This window comes from Euleptes europaea, chromosome 14 (genome assembly GCF_029931775.1).
Source record: "Euleptes europaea isolate rEulEur1 chromosome 14, rEulEur1.hap1, whole genome shotgun sequence".
Classification (NCBI taxonomy): domain Eukaryota; kingdom Metazoa; phylum Chordata; class Lepidosauria; order Squamata; family Sphaerodactylidae; genus Euleptes; species Euleptes europaea.
Genome location: NC_079325.1, coordinates 53,762,705 through 53,781,175, shown reverse-complemented (window position 1 = coordinate 53,781,175; position 18,471 = coordinate 53,762,705). Strand labels below are relative to the sequence as shown.

Below are 18,471 nucleotides of genomic sequence, written 5' to 3'. Positions count from 1 at the left end.
TTAATGATTTGTCGGCTATGTAGCGGAGGGGAGGTGTCAGCTGTGCAGCAGCATACCAGTCTTTAAAATAAAGAGGCGGAAGGGGACTCAGCTGGTCCCAAAGTCCCAGAGGATGGAAACATTGTCTGGTATAAGTGTGGAGAGTCAAGAATCGGGGCCAGCGTCAGCATACCCTGAGGTGGGGAAGCTGCCAGGGCCAAGGGCTTTTGGCCCGCTGCTACCAGCACCTCCTGCCCACTCACTTGCTAGCGCTCTGCCACCCATGCTCCCTGCTGCACCCACTTGCCCATTGCCACTGGAGAAAGGGCTGCGGGCACTATGAGTGTGAGCAGATCAGGGACCCACAAGCCAAACAGGAAGGGAGGCGGGCATGAATGGGGGTGGGGGCGCAGGAGGGGAGTGGGGCCCTGGGGATGCTCTGCCTGCCCCCCCCCCCCGAAAACCTGGAACCAGCTCCAGCAAAGATGAAACCTGCGGATTCCTTCTCCAGAGGAGTCTTAAATGTCAATTAGGACAGCCTCCTGCTGGAAAAACATTTCCATAGCTATTACTTGGTGCTAACTGAAGTTGTACCCTGAGGTCAATAAGTCTTTTCTCCCACAAAACTGATGTGTATTTTTCTTAACAGTTTTATGTCTAACAGACTGAGTTGTGTGTGTGTTCTGTGCAAAAGCTCAATCTTTTGAGGAGTGTAGATCCCAGATCTTGCCATTCATAATAGAGATTGCATATTTACACATTTGGCAGTTCCAGCTCTTTGGCTGAAAATAGACCTGAGTTTGAGTGTGGGGCAGGACTAAACCAGATGAACGTTGGGCAGTGCACCAGATTGTTACTTGGTCAGAAGTTCTTGGGGACTGGTTGCACTAACATGTAAGAGAAGATAGCTGTATTGGCACACTCTGGGCACCGGGTATACTAGAGGCCTACATATGGATGGTGCCTGGATTCTCTTGCACCGAAGGTGATGCTTTGCAGGGGGAAATGGAATACCCAAAGTAGGCAAAAATAGAGAATTACTGCGTGCCACATTTCAAACACACAGGGCAGAGGAATCCCCCACAGTCAACCCACCGTGCCCTGAAGGTATTGCGGTAGTCTGTCTGCAGTAGTCCGCCTTGCACTAAATAGCATTCACAGAAATGAGGAAACCAATAAGGGACAGGGAAAAGTGTAAGAGCAACAAGAGTTGGCTTCGCCCCCCAGGGGGTGCCAAAGCCAGTAGAGGAGAGACACAGGGGCAGACTGGCCCTTTAACTCAGGGGCAGTTTCCTCGTGGGCTTCTGCCCTGGAGGGCAGCTGGTGGCTTGCAGCAAGTTGAGCCCACGTCTCTTTTCGTCATCTCTGCAGCCTGGGTCTGAGCCATGTGGCCCAGACGCTCCTCCCCAGAACACACGCATGCACAGAGCTCCCCTGTTGCCGAATCTGTTCCTTTGTCCCTGCAGCTCAGTTCTGACTGGCAGCGACTCTCCAACATCTTGGGCAGAGGAAGGCCTTTTTGTAGCACCTGCTGCTTGAGATCCTTTACCTGGAGAGGGCCAGGATAAAACCTGAGACTTCCTGGATGTGAAGCAAAATGGGCTCCCACTGAATCACAGTCCCTTCATTAAGATGCACTTTAGCAGGCTGGAATGCATCCAGGGAACAGGTTTAGCCTTGGGGAGAGAATCCAGGAGTCAAAAACTGGGGCCTAGCTGGGAGGGCACGTGATTCATCAACCTTGTTGAAGATCAGCAGGGCTGGGCCTTCTCAGTGTCTGGACAGGAGGTCCTCTGAGAACACGATCTAGGATTCCTTGAGATCCATGATAAAAGAAATGGCTGGGCCAGTCATATCAGATCTTGGAAGCTAAGGGGGGTGGGCTTTGGTTCTTACTTGGATGGGAGACCACCAAGGAAGTCCAGGGTCGCTACGCAGAGGCCGGCAGTGGCAAAACCGCCTCTGAACGCCTCTTGCCTCGAAAACCCAAAGGTGTTGCCATAGGTCGTCTGTGTCTTGACAGCACCTTCCACCTCCATACAGTTTACTTAGCTGCAAGATATGGGGTGTGTGTGGAAAGTTTGCAAACCGGGCAATTCTCAAAGCTGAAGTTGGAGATCTTTCCCCAGTAGAGTTGAAGTCATCTTACCTAAACAAGTTCATTTGCTAGCAGAGATGAGTCCTTTTTCAGCCATTATGTCCAGATCCCAGGGGTCTCCCAGCTGTGTGTGGCTACTGCTGATATGCATTGTCACCATGTCGTCTGAACAGGACCAGTGCGTGTATTCTGCATGCATGTACAGCTTCGGTGTGCATGAATTAACCACTGCATTTTTCAGGGTTCTGGTTTGTGCACGCTGAAGCTGTGTTGCGATTCTTTAGACAGTGCAGTCACCGTGTGTATCAGGAGAGACATGGATGGTCACGTATTTCTGGTCCATGAGGCTGCTGAGCTCCCAGCACAAGTGACTGTGCTGAGGGTAATGTAGGCCCATTTAGTCCAGCATCCCGTTTCCCACAGCCAATTGGACTAAGACAGAGGTTCCCAAACTGTGCTCCAAAGAGCACTTGGTGCTCCGCAAAACATCTCCTAGTGAAGAGATTGGAAAGAAAAATACAACTGTCATTTGGTTTAGTATATAGGTACGAGGTGAAAATTAGTGCTCCATGACGAATTTCTCTCCTGAAAAGTGCTCCATGACTCAAAACGTTTGGGAACCTCTGGACTAAGCTTTCTGGGGAAACAGCCATTACCCCAGAACCCGGGATCTGTCCGGCCATCTGTATACTTGATCACCATTTTGATCACATAGCCTGACCATGCTTCAGCACAAAGCTCGTCGGCTGCAGAAGACCACTCGTTTTTTTGGTGACCCCCGTGTCTTGCCATAGTCCAGTATGCCAGGCTATGTGTATTTTACAGGTTTGTCTCTGTACGCATGGCACTGTGTATCAGATGCAGGGTTTGGCATTTGTTTTGGACTTTGTTTTTCAAAACTTGTAGCGCTCACGAAGTGCTAGAACGTCTAGGAAGGGCATGTTCCTGCTTCCATGTCTGTCCACCGTGTCCTTTGTTTCGCTCTGTTCATGTTCAGCTCCAGGCCTGTGAATCTTGGTCAGAAGTAAGTTCCCAGGTTGTAGCCTTCCATTTTATCCTGCCCTTCCTTCTTCCAAGGAGCTCAGGGTGGTGTACTCAAAATCCTTCTCCCCCACACACATTTGTTACCAAGTCTCTGGTAGGTTGTGTTGTGTGTGTGATCCAAGGGGCCTCCAGAGAGCTTCATCCTTAAAGGAGGATCCGAACCCAGATCTCCTTCTTTAATTCACTGCGCAAGACTCACTCCATCTCTGACACCTCTCCAGGTTTGGGGGAAGATAGATGAATTAGCCATCTTGTTTCCAGTAGCAGAGAATTAGATTTCCCTTGGCGCCAAAACGCCAGTGCCTAGGTGTGTTGTGGTCTGCTCCCTGTGACGGTTCAGTGGCAGAGCAGCATTTAGCACATCCTAGACTCAATCCCTAAATTCTTTGGTTTAAAGGGTCTCGGGCAACAGGGCCAGGAGTGATCCCTGGCCACCAAGAGCTTGGGAGAAGAAGCCGTCAGCCAAAGAGTCTGTAGTACTAAGCTAGTCTATTGGTCTGACTCGGCCCTTGGATCCCGCCCTCCTAAAGCAAGCGGCAGAATATACTTTGGCGGTCCTTAGTCCACTCCAGGCCAGGCCCCGAAACCTCCGCTCAGCCCTCTGCACGATCTCTTGGTAAACTCTATTCCCCCTCCGTAGGCTGTGCCTGACTTTAACGAGACTAGACCACGTAATTACATTCTCTCCGCCAGCGCATCAGCGGTAAGATGGACTCTCCCTCGCCTCTTAGATGCTTTCTCCTTTCTCTCCTTTTTTCTAATATTTCTCCCCCCATCCCCCACTGTCCTGGGTCAAGCATTAACGCTGTTTTCAACATTTTAACGTGGAAAGTCTGCTGTTTTGAACCAAATTTGATTGCATGCAGATCTTGCAGACAGGAGCATGGGGGGGAGGTTCAGCGGCAGAGTTTGTCACAGGCTGAGGTTAGGGAAGATTAACTGGAAAATTGGTGGCAGCAGAGGACGTGCCGGGATTCCTGCTTCCTTGCTGAGCAGGCTTTGGGTGTGTTTGGGGGGGGGGGGGGTGCTGGCCAAAATGGCCGCCTGCCAGCCTGGATTCAATGCATGATACAGCGTGCCCTCTTGCTCCATCAATACCCAGCAGGGCTTGAGGCAGGATGGCCGAGCAGTGATCTCTCATTCCAGACTTTCCCATACTTTTGCAGGGTTGTCTAGGGTGATCTTGTTTCTTTGTTCTGGCTGTGAGGGGTATCTGGGGCAGGGGAGAGCAGTGTGGGACAGGTATTCTGACTACCAGCGTGGTGTAGTGGTTAAGAGGAGTGGTTTGGAGCGGTGGACTCTGATCTGGAGAACCGGGTTTGATTCCCCACTCCTACACATGAAGCCAGCTTGGTGACCTTGGGCTAGTCGCAGCACTCTTAGAGCTCTCTCAGCCCCACCTACCTCCCAGGGTGTCTGTTGTGGGGAGGGGAAGGGAAGGTGATTGTAAGCTGGTTTGATTCTGCTTTAAGTGGTAGAGAAAGTCAGCATATAAAAACCAACTCCTCTTTTTCTACCCTGCCCACATTGGTTACAGATCTGCACGAGGGTCCTTTGCCCCAGCAGCTGGGGAAGAGATGGACCCTCCCTGGGCTTTGCTGGCTGCCTTCCAGTGGCGGCCCTGGATGCAAATGTGAATGATGGCAGAGCAGCTTTTAGCTAGGCTCACAAGAGAGGAGAGTTGTCAAGCCTTCCAGTGCAGAATCTCCTTCCATTTAGTTTGAAGGGAGGGTCCCAGAAAGCGATGGTGGTGGGCCCTTCCCTGTCTTGCTGAGGCAGGTGGGGAGTTGCCATCGAAGCTGAGTTCCCCAGAATTGTCACCGCTGCTGGGGGGAAATGGCTGAGAAGGATAGCCTCTCCCTTAAGAGGAGACCCAGCGGCAGCCCAGTCTGCATCTGTTTGGCTCTAGGTGGATGAGAGCAGACAAATGCCCTCCCCTAGGGCTGGTTCTCTGGCTGCACTGCCCAAGCAACTGCTCAGGGTAGCATAGCGAAAGAGGGCTCTGATGCACCAGTCCAGCAAGAGTGTCGTAGGGGCATGGGTGTACCTTCCTCGGGGAGGCAAGGTCCCTCAAACCGGCCCTGTGGCCCCTCCCCTCTTGCATCTTCTCATGTTGCCTTGAGTGTGTCTGAACGGAACTGCTCCGTCCGGCTGTGCTTGTGCCTCCCTGGTTGCACGGCGTGTCCCATCTCTCGTTAAAATGTTGAAAATGCTATTGTTATTTTGCCTCGCTTGCTGGTAGGTTGACATTGATGCCTTCCTTCCTGGGCCAGGGTCCTTTCTGTAGACGGCATTCCCGATACCAGTGGGAGGGAGGGAGGAGGGGGGCACAGAGCGATCTGGTGGCAATCTGAGTATGGGCGGGAGGAGGACGGTGTCAGTGTCGGCTTTGCAGGGAATGCGTCCAGACTCTTTTGGATAGCAATGCTGGTATTGCACAGAGAGTTGCATCTGCATCTCAAACAAAGCCGCAGCAGGCAGAGGAGCCGTTCTTGGCTCTGCATTTCTTCCCCAGAGAGGGACTTCCACAGCTGTCGTTCTCATGATAGTGGGAGGAGGCAAGATTTGTTGTGGAGGAGGGGGTCTGGCTGCCCCCTTTTAGCACATCTCCAAAGGTCCAGACCCTGGCAAGACATAAAATTTGTCTAGATTTCCATGCCCTCTTTTGTGCTACAGGCTGTAACATTTTTCTGTTTGCTGATAGCTACAGCTTTCTGCAGGAAAACCATGGTCATCTTGTAAGACGCAGAGATTGAGGAGAGGAAAGGGGAAGAGGACAGTAAAATAGAGCCTACCTGTCCTGTTTCAATTTGAAAAGTGCCATTTCTATTGGTAATATGCTGATTCCCATAGGATTTGCCCCATAGAGAGAGAGGAGCTTGCCCTATTTGTTTGGCTGGCATTTAGGGTTGCCAGTTCTGGGCTAGGAAATTCCTGGAGATTTGGGGTGGAGCCTGGGGAGGCATCTCAGTGGAGCATAAATCCAGAGTGTCCCCCCCCCCACAAAGCAGCTATTTTTTCCAGCAGAACTGATCTCTGTAGTCTGAAGATCCCTTGTAATCCCAGGAGATCTCCAGGGCCCAGCTGGAGGCTGGCAGCACATTGGTCATCAAGTGCAATTGTAGACCAGAATTTTGGCAACAACTGCATTGGGACTGGGGCCGCTTGGGTGGAGAAGCCTTGGAAATGTGGGAGAAGGAATCATCTGAGACAGGGGCAAGCTTGACATTGGGAGAGCCAGCATGGTGTAGTGGTCAAAAGCGGTGGTTTGGAGCAGTGGACTCTGATCTCGAGAACCGGGTTCGATTCCCCACTCCTCCACATGAGTGAAGGGCGCTAATCTGGTGAACTGGATTTGTTTCCCCACTCCTCCACACAAAGCCAGCCGGGTGACCTTGGGCAAGTCATACTCTCTCAGCCCCACCTCCCTCACAGGGTGTCTGTTGTGGGGAAGGGAAGTGATTGTAAGCCTGTTTGAGTCTCCCTTAAGTGGTAGAGAAAGTGAGCATATAAAACCAACTCTTCTTTTTGGTGCTGTAGGAGAAGTGAGAGCTTCATGCACAGTTAGCCTATCCCAGAATTGCACGGTTATTCTAGGTCACCTTCTCAGCTCGGGTGGAGAGGCCGCCCTATGAGCCGTCTCACAACCCTGTGCTGTCTTCTCAGCAGCAGGTTCCCACTGAGACACCCAAGGAGGCCATCTGATTGCCCTGCAAGGGTGGGGTTTGTGAGACGTTGCCCAAATTGTCATCTTGACACTCGGCTGTTTCCCCCCGAGGTTGGTGAGCTGTGCCTGGTGCCAGTCCATGCGTGCCCCTTGCTTCGGTCTCTGCCTCAGGCTTGCCCGGACAGGTTAGCCTTCATATTGTCCAAACACGGGGGCACTCTTGCCGACGGATAAGGGCATCTTGAGCCTTTCCCTGGCAAATACCAGAACGAGGCACCTCCCCTGGCTTGTCCCTCCCGGGGTCTTCTGTCCATCAGGTCCATCAGAGGCTGCCTTCTAGCTTTGCCTGCAATGGGGCTCTAGTTCCCCAAATTGTACACCCCAATAAATTTGTGAACGATCTGGTGGCCCCTCCTTAGTGATCCCAGCATCAGGTCAAAAGGGTCTGGATGTGTCCCAGAAAAGAAGGGGTGGGGTGGAACGCATGCTGTCGCTTAGCTAGATCCTGGCTCTGCCCTTCTGCCCCCACCCTGCCCGTCTTGCTCTCTCTCTCTCTTTGCAGAACTGTAGCTGCTAGTCTGGATTTCTTTCCGCTGCTCCCGGCCTTTGCTGTGAGGTGCTTGAGCGCAACTGACTGGCAGAGGGCCTTTCTCCCAGTGCGAGAAACAGCAGCACACGACCTCACTGGGGGGTTTCTTTGCGGACAGAATGGGGGGGGGTTTAGAGTTCTGTTACCAGCATCTCCATGATCAGAAGCCAATTCTCCCCTCCCCCCACCCCAATACAGCTTCACTTGATTGCTGTGGGTCCCTTAGGAGGGCTGAAACATGTAGAATTCCTGCCGCCGGCTCCCTTCCCTGTTTTTTGGATTATTATTTTTTGGAGTGCTGGATTTTTGTGCCTGTTGCAGAAGGCGATAAGATTATCTTCCTCCACCCCCTCCATATTTTATCTTGGGATCCTTCATGTAACTCTCCCCCCTCCACTCTGCTGTCTCCTTAGCTGTGACGCAGCGCTGGGGCAGCGTTGAGTCCTGCTCAGTGGCGTGAGAGGAAGCTCCAGTGGTCGGAGCGTTCAGAAATTTTTCCTCCCCAAGCACACCCCTGACCAAAGCAGCAAGTATCCAGAATGACCCAAGTGCTTCTTGGAGAGAAGAAGAGTTTGTTGCAAGATTTTGCTGGGACTTCACTAGGGTACACCTGGGTGGAACCTTCTGGGGCACACTTGTTGGCAGGCCGGCTAGCTGTATTTTCCTCTCCCACCCCCATAGCTGTGGGAGGACTGCCATTATTCCAAACACTGATAAATCTGGTTTGCAGGGGTTCTTAAAACATTTATGCTTCTCCAGTCACAGGCACTATGATCTTATTTTCCCGCCCAAGTCCTTAAAAGTAGATCTCTCTGGACTGTCCCACTTTGGGATGCAGGCTGGGGTTTTTTGAGGACTCATAAAAAAGAGTCCTGTACAGGCAGGGAATAGCATGTGGGTGAGAAGGCTAGTATTTCTTCTCCCACCATGGAAATTATGGCCTCTTATGCAGAGACGTTTCCTGACGGTCACCCCCGCCGACTGCTTCGGGGCTTCCTTTTGATTGTGCATACTTTTTCCGGTCGCCAGAGGTTGCCTTGCTCTCCCCGTGTGTTTTGCCCGCATTTTCCAGATTCTGGCTAAAACAGCATTCGGAAAACACGGGCAAAACACACGGGAGAGCAAGGCCACCTCTGACGGGCGGAAAAGGGATGCATAATCAAAAGGAAGCCCCGAAGCAGTCTGCAGGGGTGACCACGGGGTAACGTCCAGGCATAAGAGGCCTATGTCTGTTGAAGGATGCTGGGGATGTGGAGCATTCTGTCAGGATAGCACCCCCACCCCCCAAAATGTTTTTGTTCTTGCTGAGTATGAGATTCAGCGAGAGACTTAAGCTTGGATGTGTCCAATAGACCAGGAGTCCCCAGTGTTATGCCTGTGGGCACCATGGGCCCGCTGACACCTTTCCTGGTTCCCACCAAGCGTTCTCAGAAAGTGGGAGGGCCCAGGTGGGGCTTTTGCCCAGTAAGGCTTCTGATTGGCCACTGGAGATTTTATTGGCTGTGCAGATTTTTCAAAATGTTGCTTTGGCTGCAGCTGCCACCACACAACATCACACCTTGTAGCTGAAGGGAAGCTGCAGCCGCCAGTTTGTAGCTGGCTTGGCCTCCTGTGGCAGTCACTCAAGACGCTGTGCCAGAATGCTAGAGGTACCTGCAAGCTCAAGAAGGTTGGGGACCCCCCTGCTCTAGAGAAGTGAAAACGATCTGTCTCCAGAATCCTCCCAAGTGGGGCGCAAACAACAACCACTCAGCGATGGGCATCTTGTGATCTGGGTAGAAGGCCGAGGACTCTTCTGGCCCCCTCGGCCACTGGAATTCTCCTCTTGCCTCATGCACCGTTCAGGGCTGTTAGAAGCCTGACTTTGCATCTTTCCCCGAGATCTGTCCGTATTATCGAAATCACCCATGTGTTGAAGATGACTGTCTGCTGGGGAAAGAAATGTCCGAGGGTCCTCTGGGAAATGTGGGTGCTGGCTTTTCTCCCCTGCCCATCGGTTGCGCTGTTTGTGTGCCGCGTGTTGCATTTTGTGCGTTTGTTCCATACCTCTCAGCCGAACCCCAGGAGACGGCAGCAGGTGGCATTGCTGTGCCCCAGACTGAGTCCCAGGTTAGTCGGTGGGAGGGAAACTGCCCGGCTGTTTCCAGGGCAGGGGAGATCTTCTTTCTGGTGGTCTAGCGGATTGGTATGAAGGGAGTAGAGCTGGGAGAGGATGGCAACGCTCATAGGTGATAGATGGGGAAATTAGTGGTTAAGCATGTGAGCTGGGAGTCTGGAAGGGCCAGGTTCCAACTCAGCCACAAGCTGAATACTTGGCAACAATCCTGGAAGCTCCCATCTGTGGTATGGGGGGACTTTTTTATTTAAGCCCCCTCTTTTTAGCATAACACTTTCAAGACCTCATTCAAAATATTCTAAATCTAATAATTAAAACACACTGAAAAGTGGGAAATAAAGCATCTAGTATCATCAGGTCAGTAGGTTGAGTGCACCAGCCTCTGACTTTGGCTATGCCTTGCAGCATGTTGCTTAAAAAACTTCCTCCGTGGGGCTTGCTGGCCTTGAGTCTTGAGAGAGGACAAACCCTGGGCTTCTCAGGAAGGGTCTGATGTCTGGGGGAAGCAACCCGACCTGCTGCCATCTGTGGGGGGTGACAGGGCCAGCTTGTTCCTGGAGTGAGCCTGACTGCGTTTGTCACATGTCCCCGCAACCACTGGCTGTTGTGTCGTGGAATGCTCTTCTTCGATGTCTTCCAACGCTGATCTCCTCCTTTTCCTGTTGCTCTGTGGCCACAGCTTTGGAGTGATGAAGTGGAAAAAGTAAGTATTTTGGTTCCAGTTCCTTTGCTAGAAATGTTGGTAGAGAGCATGGTGAGGTGTTCGGGGGGGGGGGTGCAGGGACAAGAGGGCTGAAGTTAGCCAATCCTTGCATTCTTTCGTAGCACATCTTGTAAGCCTGTTGGCCTTCCTCTGGTGTGTGTTGTTTTTCTCTGTAAAGGCTTTTTGGGTGACACTGACCTATGTGGCCTGCTTTTGTGTCCAGTTGGGTGAACTGTGCTGCACCTACCCCAATGGTTACCAGTTAGATTCCGATAAAAAGTTTGGTTTGCTAGTTTTAATTTCTTCGGAAGGCCTTTTACCCACAGATGCCAATATCCTTCTGCGCAGGTGGTCCTGGAAGAGCGCTTTGGTAGGGTCTCTGCTAGACATTCCCGTGGGGATCAGGAGGCTGCTTGGGAAGCAGGGTAGTCTTCTTCCTCTGCTGGGAAATTGAGTTTAGATCCAACCCAGTGTGCACGGAGAGATTCTTGCCCTCCAGTGAGAAGGGTTGCTTCAGCTGACTAGGGGTATGTATTCGGATATGCCAAACTGGAAAAAAGAGGCATCATTTCAATGCAGCTGAAAAGGCAAATCCCAAAAAAGCTGATTTTTTTCAGGTCCATTTTACCCTAGGGGAATCTTTGTAGGGCTCTGGGGAGGCTGTGTTTAAAGGTCGAGTCACCAGCTAGCTTCAGGTGATTCTCAAGTACCCCCAAGTGTGGTAAAGATTGGATCCGGGGGTCCAATTTTATAGGCCTCATTCATGCTCCATTTTTTCCAATGAAGAAAAATGGGCCCCCATAAAATTGGACCCCCGACCGAATCTTCACCAAAGTTGAGGGTTCTTGTAAGGAGAATCACGAGCAGCTATGCTGCAAATTTGGTGCCTCTACCTCAACTCCCCCCCCACCGAGCCCTGCAAAGATTTCCCAATAGTTTCCTTATGCTGGGTTAATTTTCTCTCCTTGATTCCCAGTTCTGACATAGCTCAATGTTATGTCAATGGGGGCTCTTTGAGGGCGGGGGGGGGGGGTATTTTTCAAGATGGAGGCACCAAATTTGCAGTGTAGCTGCTGGTGACTCTCCTTACTCGAACCCCCAAGTTTGGTGAAGTGGGGAAGTTTGGGTCAGGGGGACCAATTTTATTGGCTCCCAAATGGAGAAAAAATGCAGGTCCATAAAATTGGACCCCCTGACCCAATCTCTACCAAACTGGTGGGTTCTTTTATACAGAGTCACCTGGTGGCTCTACCTTTAAAAACTGCCCCCCGAACCCCACGAAGATTTCCCATAGGGTTTCATAGATCTGCAAAATTTTGGATATTCAAAAAAGTTGGGGGGGAAACCCATATTGATGTGGAGATTTGGCTTTTTTCGGATTTTCCCAAAAAACTTGGGTTTGTTAAACCCAAACCCAAAAAATATCAGAAAAAATGGTGCACACCCCTCCAAGATGATGTGTGGGGTGTTTGTCATCCCCCACCTTACACACACACACACACACACCGTTTTTGCAAAAGGAGATAGTCTTTCTGTGTCTTTTCAGAAAGCACCAGCCAGGTGAGCGGCGGCACAGTGTTGCCGGAGAGATGGCATCAATCTAGGATTTTAGAGCTTTTTTCATGCACCCTCTTTCTTAGAAGCGCATGCCTGTGGCAATATAGTTCCTCTTCAGGAAGAAACCAGCTGAGGCACATGCACGAGGGCTGCTTGGCAGTTCTGAACATGTGAATAGAAATGTAATTATGCAGACTATAAATGAATGCATCACATAAGTGTACATGCACAGTGGCTTGCCAGCAAGTAGTGAAGGAGGCAGCCTAAACTGGCAAGGGTCTTCAAAGCACTGCCACCTTCTACCCTTTGCTCCAAGTAAGGCTCTCTTCCTTGAGTCCTAGGATGGTGGCAGCACAGATTCGGATCTCGCTGAGGTGGTCTAGGCTGCACCCACCCCTTCATACTGCAGGAGAGGCATATGAATTAACGCTTCTCCATACTGCTACCCCCTGCAAAATTTCCCTGCATGTAGAAAATTAGCACACCATGGAAGAGGAGGGGAGGAAACGGGTCCGTTTAAACCCTTAAGGGTAGTGTTTAAATCCTTAAAGCCTTTTCCTTCTCTCTCCTCTTTCCGCTGATGATTCCACCTGACTCTCAGATTGTAGTGCAGGATCTTCAAGGCCTAGGTGTAGTTAGATGACAATCCAGCTTCACATTTGCTGTTGAGCCACAGTAACCGTACATCTTGCCACTTGGGCAGGGTTATTTTGGTGAGCAGTGGACTCTTATCTGGTGAACCAGGTTGGTTTCCCCACTCCTACAATGAAGCCTGCTGGGTGACCTTGGGCCAGTCACAGTTTTCTCCAAACTCAGCCTCACCTAACTCACATGGTGTCTGTTGTGGGGAGAAGAAAGGATGGTGGTTGTAAGCCGGTTTGAAACTCCTTAAAAGGCAGAGAAAATGGGATATAAAAACCAACTCTTCTTCTTCTTAGTAGTAGTAGAACAGCTGCTTGGCATGCAGAAGGTCCCAGGTTCAATCCCCAGCACCTCCAGTTGAAAGGATCAGGCAGTAGGTGATGTCAAAGACCTTTCTCTGCCTGAGACCCTGGAGAGCCACAGCCAGTCTGAATAGACCTTGATGGACTGATGGTGTGATTCAGTATAAGGCAGCTTCATATGTGCATATATACGTATGTTGGCAAATTTCCCCAAGGAAAGTTTCCCCCTGTGTGGGTCTCTCTTGTCTGATTAGGCTCACATGTAGGTAGTTTTTGGGCCAAAGGAATCATCAGTGGCTGCTGAATTGTTTCTTTAAAGGGGCCCTTTTCATCCTGATGCACTTTCTACCCACTGTTCCCCCAAAAGTGTTGTGTTCACATCTTTTCATTTCAAACGGATGCTCCACTGACCCTAGTTGCTACTCTCTGGTTCCATTAAGGTTCGGCTCTTCAGAATGATGGTAGCGACTTGGGGAAATGAAGAGTTAAAGGATCGTTGCTAACTGTTTTCTGTATCCTTGAGGCATTCCTGAATCCCACGAGATCCCTCCATCTTCCTCCTTTTCTGTCTTGCAGGCAGAGCATGAGCTCCGGATGGCCCAGACGGAGTTCGATAGGCAGGCGGAAGTAACTCGCCTCCTCCTGGAAGGGATCAGCAGCACACATGTAAGGAGAGGGGCGGCTGCTTTCAGCATTGGTGAAGTGGTGTGGCTAGATCCCACCTGGTAGATTTAAAAAGTGATTTCTCCAAAAACTGAGTGGGACAAACAGCCTACATTGCCAGGCAGTTGTCTCGAGGGGCTCAGGCTGAGGACCTTTTCTCCGTCTCCAGTGGCAGAACTTGCCGTTGTCTGATGAAGCAGTGCGGTGGAGGTTTAGAACAGGCAAAACGAAGCATCTGATTGAATCATAGAATCACAGAGTTGGAAGGGGCCATTCAGGCCATCTAGTCCAACCCCTGCTCAATGCAGGATCAGCCTAGAGCAGAGGTTCCCAAACTGTGCTCTGTGGAGCACTTGGTGCTCCGCGAAACATCTCCTAGGGCTCCGTGAAGAGATTGGAAAGAAAAATACGACTGTCATTCGGTTTAGTTTATGGGTGCTAGGTGAAAATGAGTGCTCCGTGACGAATTTCTCTCCTGAAAAGTGCTCCATGACTCAAAAAGTTTGGGAACCTCTGGCCTAGAGTATCCCTGACCAGTGCTTGTCCAGCCTCTGCTTAAAGACCGCCAGTGAGGGGGAGCTCACCACCTCCCTAGGGAGTTGATTCCACTGTCAGACAATGCTTAGTGGTGAAGTTTACCAGCAGTTTTGGTGGTTTTTGAAAAAGATTTAAATGAACAGAGGGAGGGTGCCCGTTGGGGTTTGTTCGCTGGAGACTGGAGGGGGGTGGAGGTTCCAGCTTGGGGCTCATGAGCCTTCCAGAGGCTGGCAAAGACTGGAATCTGGACTTGATGAGCCTTGTTGTGACCCAACATGGCAGAGTTTGTGTTCTTGAAGTTACTGGGAACAGGTGAAGGCCCAGTTGGCAAACAGAAGGTCTCGGTACATTCCTGTTAGTGAACAAAGCTCTTTGGGATGCATGCAGTAGACCTCAAACCACTATTTTGGGCCCAAGGGGCTTGCTTGGCTGACAGCCACTGTTTTCCATTTTTGGCTTATATTCTTCTGTTCTGCTCAGCTTTAAGCCTTCCTTTGGGACAAAGGAGTCTTTGACTGAGCAGACGGGTAGGACGCATTCCTGTACTCCCAGTGGTCAGAGGGGAAAATTCTTCAAAACCTAGCCGCCACTCTCTAGACCTTTGGTCTTCCTCTCTCCTTCCAACTTAATGTGTTACCTCTCAATCCATAGTATGAACATACTTTGAACTTCTTTCAAATACATATTAGTAAACAAGAGAGACAGAATGGTGTAGTGGTTAAGAGCAGTGGTTTGGAGCATTGGACTGATCTGGAGAACTGAGTTTGATTCCCCACTCCTCCACATGAGTGGCGGAGGCTAATCTGGTGAACTGGATTTGTTTCCCCACTCCTACACATGAAGCTAGCTGGGTGACCTTGGGCTAGTCATACTCCCTCAGCCCCACCTACCTCACAGGGTGTCTGATGTGGGGAGGGGAAGGGATGGTGATTGTAAGCCGATTTGAGTCTTCCTTAAGTGGTAGAGAAAATTGGCATATAAAAACCAACTCTTCTTCTGCTTCTTCTACTATTTCTTCTGCTTCTTCTGTTTGTAAATCAGTAGCATTGCTTTGAGGTATTTCTCCTTTTTTTGTGAGAAGTCACACAAACCCCTGAGGCTGCTTAAAGGTGTGACTTTGTGTGCTGCGAGCACACACACAAATCCTGCTGAACACAGAAAGGCCAGGATTCTCAGGGGTGCTTTAGACTCCCCTGACGGCTCAGGCATGTGCCCCATTGACTTGGCTTTTTAAATGGCTGGCTCCCACCACCACATCACAAACTTCTGGAGGTCTTCCTTGGTGTTGGCTGCAGGACACAATGGACTGGCTGGGGCTTGAGGGGAGAAACGAGCTCCACAGCCCCCTCGGGTGCATGGTGCTGAACGCACACTTCTGTGCAACCTGGCCTAGGTGAGCAAAGGAGTAACAGGCCCCTACTCTCAGGGCCTCTTCAAGAAACTTCTTCCAGGTGTCAAATCCCAGGCGGGGTCTCCACTCAGCTTCTGGTAACTGCTACGAGACGCCATCCCAATCGCTGCAGCTGTACCTGATAGATTCCTCTTTCTTGTTCTCTCTTTTCAGGTCAACCACCTGCGCTGTCTCCATGAGTTCGCGGAAGCTCAGGCCACATACTATGCGCAGTGCTACCAGTACATGTTGGACCTCCAGAAACAGCTGGGCAGGTAGAGGGACCGAGTGCTCTTTCAACAAAGTTCCCACCTGGAGAAAGACCCTCTTAGCAACCCTGCATCTCTAGATCCCCTCTTCTTCGAAGGGGCAAGCCCTCTTGGGCTAGTGCTCATCCTTCTTTGTCCCCCATCTCACCCTGTTCCTCACCCCACAGGTTAGATCCTTCAGATCTGTTCTGTTAGTGGAGGTGCTTTCCATCAACAGAAGAAGCACCTCTTCCAGCAGAACAGATCACTAGGATCCCTCCCTGTAGGTTTTTAAAGAACAAAACCAAAGTAAATTCAGCTTCCTATTTTTTTTAAATATAAATTTTTATTCTAATTTTACAAGAAAGAAAGATAACTGTACATAGTGATAGAAAAAGAAGTATATGAATAAACAGTACTTTAACCACTCACCTAATTCCTTGCCATACCCTCCACCCCCACCCGTGAATGACTTCCGTTAGAGTAACTCTTAGGAAAATTCCCATAATCTTTTTATTACCCTTTTGATATGTGGTCCTTACAACCCTTTCACGAGTATTGAACAGTCTGCTTTTGCCATGGTTGTCCAATATACAAAGGCCCTTTTCCATTGTTTTTTAAATACACATATATCCTTGCCGTGTAGAGAATTAGTTAGTTTAGCCAAATGTATATAATCCAGAAGTTTAGTTCTCCAGTCTCTTTTATATAACTTTTTATCCCCTTTCCAAGATTTAGCAATTACTATTCTGGATGCAGCAAAACTATATTGGCAGACAGTTTTGTCCTCCTTCTCAAGATCTTTTGGTAATAAACCTAATAAGCAGTATTCTGATTTTCTTTTTATGTTGCCCTGTATCAAATTTTGCGTTTCCATTGTTATAGATTTCCAATTTTTTTTTAACAATTTCGCAGGTCTACCAAGCATGGTAGAAGGTTCCCTTTTGTTCTTTACATCTCATACATGTGTCAGGAAGTGACGTATCCATCTTTGCTTGCAGAACTGGTGTAATATGCCATCTATAAAACATTTTATACATCTTCTCCCTTCTGCTGCTAGCAATGGTAAATGTAAACTCCTTTGTCCAAAGCCTTTCCCAGTCCTCCATGTTTATATTATGACCAAAATCTCTTGCCCAGGCAATCATAGTTGGTTTAATTCTTTCTTCTTCTAAATTGTAATCTAAAATTAACTGATATAGTTTGGAGATTTGCCCCTTGTTCCCAAATTCTATTATTTTTTCTTGTTCTGATTTTTGATCTTTGAAACCAAGTTTCTTATCTTTTTGAAAGATACCATGTAGTTGAAAATATTTAAGCCAGTCTGTTATACCTAATTCTCCCATACTTTTTAATTCCCATTTGTCCTTTCCCTTTTGTATACAATCCCTGTAAGTTCTACTATCATTGTCCATAATGGGTTTTCTCCTTATGATTGCTTCAAATGGATTAAGCCAGCCCGGTGTTTTAGTCTCAAACCCTTTTTTATACCTCTTCCAGACCTGCAGCAGGCTGGCTCTTATGGAGTGTCGGTTGAAATCTCTATTTAATTTATCATTCTCATGCCATAAATAGGCATGCCAACCATATCTTAGATTAAAACCTTCTAGATATAATAATCTCAGATTGTTTAAATTGGTCCAATTCTTTAGCCAGCTAAAGCAAGCTGCTTCGTAGTAAAATCTTAAATCTGGAAGGGCCAGCCCTCCTCTATCTTTACTGTCTATTAGATTTTTGTATGCAATTCTGTGTCTGCCACTATCCCATATAAACTATACCATATCTTTCTTCCACTGTTGGAAAACTGCAATTCCTTTCAAAACAGGTATGTTCTGAAAAAGGAACAACATTTTTGGTAAAACCATCATTTTTATTATCGAAATTCTACCTACCCATGAGACTTGAAGTTTTTCCCAATTTTTGAATTGGTATTTGACCGCTTCCCATGTTTTGGAGTAATTATTTCGAAAAAGATTTATATTATTATTAGATATCCATATACCTAAATATTTAATTTTATTCTCTACTTTAGATCCTGCTATTTCAGCTAGAGCTTGCTTTTCCTTTATTGTCATATTTTTTGGCAGAATTTTTGTTTTTTCTTTATTAAGTCTTAATCCCGAGAGAGTCCCATATATGTGGAAGATTTCCATCAATCTTTTTATGTTATGTGATGGATCAGTTAGAATACAGACCATGTCATCTGCGTATGCTCTTACTGTATGTTCATTTTTACCTATTCTGACTCCACTTATAATGGGGTCTGTTCTAATTTTTATGTTGAGTACCTCTAAAACCAGAATAAACAAAAGTGGGGGAAGTCTTGTTCCCTTTTGTATTTCTATCCTGGTTGTAGATTCACCATTTATCAAGATTGAAGCTGTTTGCCTTGGGTAAATACTATTTATTGCTCTAATGAACTTGTGACCAAAGTTCATATTATGTAACTCCTATTTCATAAACCCCCATTGTACATTGTCGAAACGCTTTTTCTACGTCTACAGACATCAATGCCATTTGCAAATCTGGTTTTTGCTCAGCTAGTTCTATTAGATTTATCGCTGTTCTAATGTTTTGATTTATTTGTTTACCCGGGAGGAAGCCCACCTGGTCTTCATGTATTAATTCTTTTAGTACTTTTTTAAATCTTTCCGCTAATATATCAGCAAAGAATTTGTAATCATTATTGAGGAGGGAAATTGGTCTATAATTTTTCACCTCTGTTTGATCTGTTTCAGGTTTCGGAATCAAGGTAATATTAGCTTGATTCCAAGGCTCTGGTATCTTCCCCTGTTCTAGACTAGTATTCATAACCTCCAAAAGTAATGGGCCTAATTCCTCTTTAAAGGTCTTATAATATAAAGCTGTAAACTCGTCTGGTCTTGGTGCCTTATTTGTTTTACTTTTGGAGATGGTTTGGTTTAGTTCTTCAATAG

At 48.4% G+C, this 18,471-nt stretch overlaps 1 protein-coding gene across 7 annotated transcripts in view; it reads left to right on the top strand.

Moving 5' to 3' along the window:
- Positions 1-18,471, top strand: part of SH3GLB2 (SH3 domain containing GRB2 like, endophilin B2) — an 89,526-nt gene that overhangs the window by 52,777 nt on the left and 18,278 nt on the right. For 4 of the 7 annotated variants that reach the window (XM_056860601.1, XM_056860600.1, XM_056860599.1 and 1 more), the window contains exons 6-7: positions 13,274-13,363; positions 15,462-15,562. In XM_056860601.1, coding sequence (XP_056716579.1) covers positions 13,274-13,363; positions 15,462-15,562 — 191 coding nt within the window. Of the gene's footprint in view, positions 1-3,761; positions 3,825-10,172; positions 10,197-13,273; positions 13,364-15,461; positions 15,563-18,471 lie in introns of all 7 variants that reach the window. The other 3 variants (XM_056860597.1, XM_056860596.1, XM_056860595.1) reach the window with 1 other exon arrangement.